General features: G+C 31.3%; 1 protein-coding gene across 1 annotated transcript; it reads left to right on the top strand.

Moving 5' to 3' along the window:
• Positions 1–3424: 3424 nt before the first annotated feature.
• On the top strand, positions 3425–4743 carry LOC21404469 (putative SERF-like protein). Its single transcript, XM_024173115.1, has 3 exons — positions 3425–3528; positions 3737–3842; positions 4460–4743. Exons 1-3 carry the CDS (start codon positions 3522–3524, stop codon positions 4551–4553), a joined length of 207 nt encoding a protein of 68 aa, XP_024028883.1. The 5' UTR covers positions 3425–3521; the 3' UTR covers positions 4554–4743.
• The last annotated feature ends 4470 nt before the right edge of the window (positions 4744–9213 follow it).

Here is a 9213-nt window from a genome sequence, read left to right as displayed (position 1 = left end):
CAAAAAGGATCGCACCACAATACAACCATTAGCAAGATTTTAATTTTCTCCTGGCGATCCTTCAAATCTAAAAGGTTGGACAACACACTTAAGTTTACATTCTGACTACTTTCGACACCCTTGTTCAATTCTCTATTCCCATCGAAATAATGTGTTAGTCACTCTGAAATAATCTGTGTTAATCACTCTGTTCAGAGCAGGTTCCACAATTCCGTCATTATCATCCTCGTAGTACAACCATTAATACCAGCCACAGTTTTTAGACCGGCACCTAAATGTCAATCGGTTTGGATTGTTAACACTGTCACTGATCAAAACTTCTACCTTATGTTTACAATTGAACATCCTGTTATGAAATTTGAGTCTCATTCATTTTACCGACTCGAGTTTTTAGTTTTAAAAATTCGTTTAGTTCGTTTATTTAAATTTTTAATTCAAGTTGAGATGTGACTTTATGTGAAAATTTTTTACTGAAATAAAAAAGTTAAATGTGACTGTTTATGAGAACTTTTTACTGTAGCAAAACTCGAATCAGTAAAGTGAACGGAGCCTAAATTTCCACAGTTAAAAACTCTTTTAAAATCGTCACGTCTAACTTTTTCTGCTACAGTTAAAAATTCTCAAAAAATATTATATCTCAACTCAAATTGAAAACTCAAATCTAAGCGAACGAACGAGGCCTTGATTTCAACCTCTTCATCCTTCCCTTAGAACTCGAGCATGAGGACTGCATTTTCATTCACTTAAACTGCACAAGATAGAAAACAAATACATTAAAAACCAAAAAAAAAAAAATGATAAAACGGAAAAAGAAAAGAACAAATAGACAAGAATTTAGACCTTTCTTTTCAGATTTTCATTCACATAAATCCGACAAACCAACAACCAAGACAACAACATTAGCAACCATAGTTTGCAGAACACTTTCTCAGTGTAATTTTTAGTTAATCTCGTCACAAATACCAAAGAAAACATTTACAAAATCATAAACCCTAGCTTCCATCAAAATTCAAAACTGACTTACCCGAAATCTCCAAGACACACAATATTAGGGTTGATGCTTTAAGCTTTCTTCAACGAAGAGTTTTTGCCAAACAACACGTCACTTCTCTTCGAATTTAAGAATCAGAGGAGAAGGGAAAAATAAAAAAAAGGGACCAAATCTTTTTTTAACCCAAACGATGTTTGGTTACAACTTACAAGCATAACATTTTTATTATAATCGTTTATTCAAATTGAATTTCGGGTCAAGAAAATGGGAGAATAGTGATAAGGGTAAATTCATCATTTTGCATCAAAAAAATGACTTGACGGTACGAAATGTTTGATAAAACTTGATAATATTATTTTAATATTATAAAAAACATAGTATAATAACTGAATGTTTTGTTATATATAGATATTAAAATGATTTTACCCTTTTATTTATTTATCTGGTGAGGCTAAATGCTATTTGCATGTGTATTTGTTTTGTCTGGACAGAAAGTGGGGCCCATGCCAAGTCAGGTGAGAACAGTCAAAATTTGAAAAGTGGGGCCCACGCCAAGTAAGGTGAGAATGATGGAAATGAAATCGTTGTGGAAGATTGGTCTGAAAAGTGAAACGGAAGGGGGAATAAAACAAGAGATGGAAGAATGGGCCGGGGTAGGCCCAGACCCATCTTCTTGACATAGTCACGAGTCGGATCAGCACGGTGTGTCATTGTCGAAGACACGACTTAATTTAAAAATATTAGTACGTTAAATTGGGTTAATATATATCAGTTCATGGCACGGTCTATGAAAAATTATAGGCCTAGACGGGCCGACACATAATATTTTCATCTATATTTTTTTTAGTAATTTTGTAAATATTTTATGTATAATTATTCTAATTATACTATTTTTTCTTTATTAAGGTTTTATCCCACTGGATTTTTCTTAGTAAAATTTTTATTTAATGAGACAATCGTAAATAAAATATTTATTTTCATATTTTCATTAACTATTCAAACTTTTATATTTGTTAACTTGTTTAAAAATTCAAAAATAAAAAATAAAATTAAAAAAATTAAAAATTACATGCTTAGATAGATTGGCACATCTAAACCTATGACGAGCCGAGATGGGCCTTTAATGGGTCAGCTCATTCAAGCCTATTCAAGGCTCATGACACAGTCCATCCTGACCAATGGCACGACACAGCCTGGCCCACATAAAATTGGCACATGATGTGGTTTGGGCCGAGGTAATTCTTATATGGGCCGGCCCACAAAATTTGTAGGCTGGGCCAGCCCCACCCACGGCCTGTGTGGGCCTAAGGAGAATGGGCCGGCCCACGACCTGCGTGGGCCTAAGGAGAATGGGCCGGCCCGTTCTTGCCTCTCTAAATAAAACTTTGATTTGGGTCGTTTTATCCAAACTAAACTGCCCATATAATTTAAAATAAATGCGTCACCAAACGCCTATTTGAACAGTTGGGCCGCTTGAACTGAGCAGAATGAGGGAAGTAGACAAATACCCTCTAAAAGTATATGGATTAGGATTTATTCTTGATTAATAACTTTTATAGTCAAATAACTATAATTACAAAAGGGTATTTCTAGAATGATGAGTAAAAATCCAGACTCATACACTTTTAAGGATAAATTCTGTAATTTTCTCGAGTAGCGGGGGATGGCATGGGGGAGGGGGCGCTGGGGGAATTGGATTGAATTAGGGCTAACAATCCGAGTAACGACATGACGACACGACTCGAAACCCGCACGAAGTTAGCAGGTTTGAGTTTATTATAAATGAGTTTGGGTCATAATCAGGTTGACACGATTAACACGATTAATAAATGAGTTGAGTTAGAGTTGACCTCCTAACACGAATTGACGCGATAAACTATATGTGTTATATGTAATCTAATGATATGTGATATAACATGAAAGTTTATATGACATATTAAATACAAAATAATGTGAATTTTAATATTTGTATGTAAAATTCATTTATTTTTCTTAAAGGAAAAGATAAATTGACCAATAAACATGTTAAACCTGTCTTGACAGTATTAAATAAGTCATTATTATATTAATTATTTATTCAATATATTAATTTAAACGAGTTATACGGGTTAACGCAATTACTAAATGAATCGTATTTAGATTGATATTTTTAACACGTTTAATAAATATATCATATTTAAATTGATATTTTTAACACAATTAATAAACATATTAACACAAATATGACCCACTAATACAAATTACCCCCTTAAATTGAACTAACGAAACAAATACAACATTAGATTATAGATTATAGATCATGAAACCACTAATGTCAACTGATTTCAAGGTGATTATCTGTCGGTGGATTGGCCTAACAAAATTACCTATTTAGCCTTGTTGAAAAGATGTAATCCCGCAGATCATCAATTCGATATAAAAGGCGACTCCTTTGTTTTGTCCCCTTTTGACCTGAGCGCTTGGTTTTCGTCGCAACGATTCGTCGTCCATAACTCCATCTCCATTCGGAATCTACTTATTCGTTACAATCATGACTCATATCCTTTTCTAATCGTGTGTGTATATATATATATATATATATATTCTTGTTTTTGGAAAAAAATCGGAAATTTCTTCTAATTTATCCTACATTATAGGTTCGTTTGTTTTTTGTTTCAATTTTTGTTTTGCTTGATCAAAATCGAAAATTTTCTCCTCATCTGTTAGTATAATGTTTTTCTTTGACGATTGAGTTGTTTTGGTCACGCGGGAATCAGAGGGACCGTGATCGGGAAAGGGCTCAGTCTCGGGGCGGTGGAAAGGGTGGCAAGAACAAGGACGATGGCTTGACTCCCGAGCAGCGTCGAGAAAGGTTTTTTTTTTTCTTTTTTTTTTTGGGAATTTTTTAGGGTTTCTCAGAAAATTTCGTTTCTTTGATTTCATAATTTATGGCTTGGATTCAACGCTATTGAGCTGAATTTGATTCAATTTGACGAAAAATGTTGTTTTGAATCTTTCGAACAATAATTAGATGAATTGGCTTCAACTTGTTTATTTTATTATTTTTCTAGTTTTGAATTATTGTTCACCATTAGCTTCGCCGAAAGATTTTGAATTGCCATTTTTAGGGTTTTTGAGGAAATTTCATAGTCTTGAATCTGACATTATTGAACTGAATTTGATTCAACTTGTTTAGCGCTTTATTATTATTATTTTTCTTTAAGCTGACAAAAGTTCATGTCTTGAATTTGTCTGACAATAATAAACTAAATTAGATTCAACTTGTTTTGATTGGTTTTTTCTTTTCTAGTTTTGAATTATTTTTCATGATTACCTGCGCCAAGAGATGTGTTCGAATTGTGTTTTTAGGGTTATTAGGAAATTTCGTGTCTTGAATCTGGTATTATAGAACTGAGTTCGCTTTAATTTGTTTTGTTTTTCGGCTTTTTTTTTCTGGGTTTTTTTTTTTTTTTTTTTTTCCATGAGCAGGGATGCGAAGGCCCTCCAAGAAAAGGCGGCGAAGAAGGCGGCACAGGATGCAGGTGGTGACTCATCCGGAGGTAACAACAAGAATAAGAAATAAGAGAAGAAGCTGCTTGGTTCTGCAACGTTGTATTGATTCTAGATTGAATTTATGGTTTTTGAGATACTGTGGTTAAGTTCTGATAACTGTTGATTATGGAAATTTGGTTACGGTTTGGAGCAAACAATCTTTGTGAATTTGTATTTTAAATAGAGTTTGAGATAAAATTAGTTTATTTTTGGTGGTGCTCTGTGCTATTGTTTCTAATGATTGTCGATCTTTATTGCTTTGTTTCGATCTGTGTTTATCAAATTATTTCACGACTCAGAGGAATGATTGAAAATTGAAATCTTTCTACTATGTAATTTGTCAAGTTTGCTTTAAGATATATGCAGTTTATCCTTTCGTAGATGTATGAATTGACTTACAAAAAAGATGTATGAATTGACTTACTTGGTGCCCTTGGAATGAATATGAATGTGGCTTCAGATCTTTTGGTTACTCCTAACTTGAAAGTTTACATTTAGTACGTACCCTAGATTATGTGTTCAAATAGATGGTGGCTTTCCAGTCTAGTTGGAGGTTCATTGTGTGTTATATAACTCTCGTGTTTGAGCAGCTTTGGTTTTTGATTTTTAAGGTAAGTATGGTTGTGTATTATTGCATGCTTTAGATTGTCATGTAGTTTGTTAGGCTTTTAGCATGGATGATCATGGAACTAGTTTGAGAGGGAGGGATGAATTCTATATGTTGTAAATAGCAGTTCTCTTTCTCTTCCTATGTATATTCTTTAGTTGCCAAAGTGATTTCACTTCAAAACAGCATCATATTGGTTCTCTTTCATAAGAGAAGTGGGGCTTGGGGATCGATAGTACGGATACATTTTATGTTACCTAAGGATTGCCTGATATAGGTCATCTTATGTCTTAGTTGTTTGGACCTGATTGTAGTGGTGTGGTGCTCAGGCTGATATGTAAGACTGGAATATTAGTTAGGGGATATGAAAAGTTGTTGATAAAGAACTCTTGACATTCTTACCTAGAGACCTAGAAAATCGAGAGATAGGATGCTAGAATGACTTTATGCTTGAGATTCAGGTTTAGGGATAAGAGTTTGGAGGTTCCATATGAATTCGATACAAGCTTCTCATCGCATGAAGTTGGGAGTGTGATTGTACATTTCCATGTACTGAGCATATTATGGTTGATAGGTCTCCTGCTTAACAAAGCAATTATGTCTCTCTTTTGTTTCCCTTTCCTTTCGAGTAACTATAAGGAGGAGAATCATTGACTAGAGTATCAACTGTTTCCAGCAAAATTCACTTACAGAGGTAGCAAATTCACTTACAGAGTATCAACTGCTTACTAATGTGCACTAGATTCTAAGCATATACCTCTTTGTCAAACTTTCTTTTCTCTTGTTATTTTCCCCCCACAAAGAGAAAAGGAAAGTTGAAATCTATGCCCGCACCTAAACATGCTGTTTACTGCTTGTGTTTTTTATCGAGTTACATGCTCAAGCACACAAAGTCACGAAACTCAGAACTGGCAAAGTCGTAAAATAGTTGATGCATATATCAGTATATGTTCCAAGTAGCCCGGCAACAAAAAAGGACTTGGTAGTATGTACATGTCAGTTGTTTCAATCTAGTGGCTATTTGTAAGTATTTAGCTTGCCTATTTGGGAGTGTTCTATGAATGGAATGAGTATTTGATAATTAAAGATATTTCGCTTGAACTATATCAAATTTTTCGATGAGATCCTCTATGCACTACAAGATGAAAGGGCCTTGAGGCCCAAAGTAATATGCAATTCAATGAGAAAAACTACTTGGGAAATTTAGGAAATAGAGTACCTAAATTTTGCTCAATACCACTTTTGAATTCATACCATTTCAATGTATAAATGAAGCTTAAGGGTCTGTTTCGTTTATTGATTTGAGTTGAGATGTGATTTTATATGAGAACTTTTTACTGTAGTAAAAAAGTTAGATGTGACTCGAATTTTAAACTCGAATTGGTGAAATGAACCGGGTCTAAATACTTACACAAAAGTGATATGGATGAACGGGACTCTCAAAAAGTGGCATTCCTCCAAATCCCCCAATATTAGCAAATTTTAGATATCAAATTAATATGCAAATTTAGAGAATATTAGTATTATTATTAGCATTGTCGATGCTATAAGCTCACAACTGATGACAAAACCCAACTACATTTAACACTGACACTATTCTTGAAGGTCATAGGGTTATGGGACTGAACATGAAGAATATTAATAGTGAACGTCTTAGGTATAATAAAACTTCAACTTGGAAGCATGTATGGAGAAAGTTTGAGACTTCTTGACATTTTTAGCACTTGACGTCGAACTGTTTAACAGTTTTGTGTGCTTAGAGAAAGTTTATGCGAATAAAGCACTTTTCCTGATCTCATGCGAAATCGTAGGCTACGCCTAAAGGATATAATTTTAAGTTTTAGGCGTATAATTTAGGCCATTTTTGGACTTTTGAGCTTTTCAAGCCAAACCGTGCATAATGTATCCTTAGTTATCCCTTTGAATTTGTATTAACCTTTTCTTTGTATATATATATATATATATTCAGATTTTACCCTTCACTCATTTGCATATGGTCATTCTAGAGAAATCTCAAAAGCTATGTCATTTCTAGGGAGGACGGGAGGAGCTCCAATTGTTTTTCTTTATTCAAAAAATAAAAAAATAAAAAAAAAAGAAGAAAAGAGAAGTTTGGGGCTCTGCACTTTTTGTTCATTCAAGTAAAGAAATAAGTTTAGGCGCGTGGTACAAAAAATAAGTTTAGGCACGTGGTATAATTTTTTTTCAAGTTCTAAAAATTATGCATTATGCTTTTTCCTTCTATAGGTTTATGGAAAATGCAATGTGCTGCAATTTCTCTAAGTACTCTATGTATTAATTATTGTAATGAATTAGTATCTAAGGTCGTGTTAGGTTACGGGTATAGGGTAGGAATGCATATAGGAATCAATTCCTATATCCATTAATCATCCCATTGTTTGGTTTGTCCTCAACCATGGAATTGGAATGACAATTCCACCGAACTTAATACTTATGAAATGGCCTTTCCTAAACTAAATGAGTGGAAACGCTTTTCTATTCCCCAAATCAATTTATCTTCCTTAATTACCATCTTATACTTCAGCCAAAATATGAGCCCTAAAAATACTTAAAACAATTATAAAAAATGAAATAGTCATAATAAATAATAAAATTTTATATTTTATTATTATTATTACTGTTTAATTATATTATATTATTAGATAATAATAATAAATAATTAAAAAATTAAAAGAATTAAAAATATTAATTAAATATAAAATTTATAATCATTCTTTAATTATATTAAAAAAATTAGACAATAATAAATAATAATATTTTATTAAAAAAATAATAAACTATAAAATATTAATATTGGATAAATAATTATAAGGATAAATTTTATTTTTACCCCTTGAATTTTGGTCTCTTTATCACTTTATCCCCCAAACTTTGAAAATTGGTATGCACACCCCTTGAACTTTGAAACATTATTAACTTTGGCCGTCTATTAATTTTATTATCGGATTTGATGACGTGGTAATTATTGGAGGGGTAGTTTAATAGATTATTTTCATAAATGCCCCCTAAAGTATGTACTATATTTAAAAATGCTCCTTGATCTATTAAAACAGATCAAAATGCCCCCATTCTATAGAAAATATAATAAAATAACGTGGCATGCCATTAATTTTTAATTAAAGATATGAAATTCAAATTAAATCAAGAAAAGTGAATAAATATTTAAAAATAATTTAAAACACTTGAATTTAAAATTGAAAAATTAAATAAATCTTTTTTTTTCAAAAATCAAAACATAAAAAGAGGGAAAGTTTTCAAAATTAAATAAATATTGACAAAGAGGAAGTCGGTTTTTCAAAACTTTTTTCCTCTTTACCTTTGGGTTTTTTTATTCTTAAAAAATATTTGATTTATTTAATTTTTAAATTTCTTTAAAGTAAAGTGTTTTATATATATTTTTATTATTTTTAATATTTAATCACTTTCGTTGATTTAATTAGAATTCAATATGTGTAATCAATTTTTAATGGCATTAATAAAATTGTTTTTTTTATAATTTTATTTTTTTTTATAAATCTAGAGTCATTTTAATATGTTTTCATATATTAGGGGACATTTTTAAATAAAGTACATACTTCAGGGGGTATATATGAAAATAATCCAGCTACATCATCAAATCTGTTAATAAACTTAATAGAAGAGGCAAAGTTAATAACGTTTCAAAATGTGGGGGTTGTACAGACCAATTTTCAAAGTTTTGAGGGTAAAATGATAAAGAGACCAAAATTCAGGGGGTAAAAATAAAATTTATCCTAATTATAATTTGCAGTTGCAATTATACATAATTATATTTAGTTAAATACTTAACTAATAGCAATTAATATTAAATATGTGGTTATTATCCTTATTATTATATTGAATAATTAAACAATTATAATAAATTATATAATTTAATAATAAATAATTATAAACAATATTTATTTAATTGTATTTAATTTAAAATAAACATCCTTACGTAGTGATATGATCCAAAGTCTCAACCAAACAAAAGAGTTGTTTTATATTTCCATTTTATTCCTAGTACCATTCTATTTCTATTAATAGTACCATTTCATCTTTTCAA

Source organism: Morus notabilis, unplaced genomic scaffold (genome assembly GCF_000414095.1).
Source record: "Morus notabilis unplaced genomic scaffold, ASM41409v2 Scaffold783, whole genome shotgun sequence".
Taxonomy (NCBI): Eukaryota; Viridiplantae; Streptophyta; class Magnoliopsida; order Rosales; family Moraceae; genus Morus; species Morus notabilis.
The sequence above is the reverse complement of the archived record's forward strand: the minus strand, read 5'-3'. Positions and strand labels throughout refer to the sequence as shown.

Excerpts from the sequence above, each read along its gene's own strand:
- LOC21404469 (XM_024173115.1), top strand. Across the intron at positions 3,843-4,459 it reads CCCGAGCAGCGTCGAGAAAG|GGATGCGAAGGCCCTCCAAG; the intron begins GTTTTTTTTTTT and ends TTCCATGAGCAG.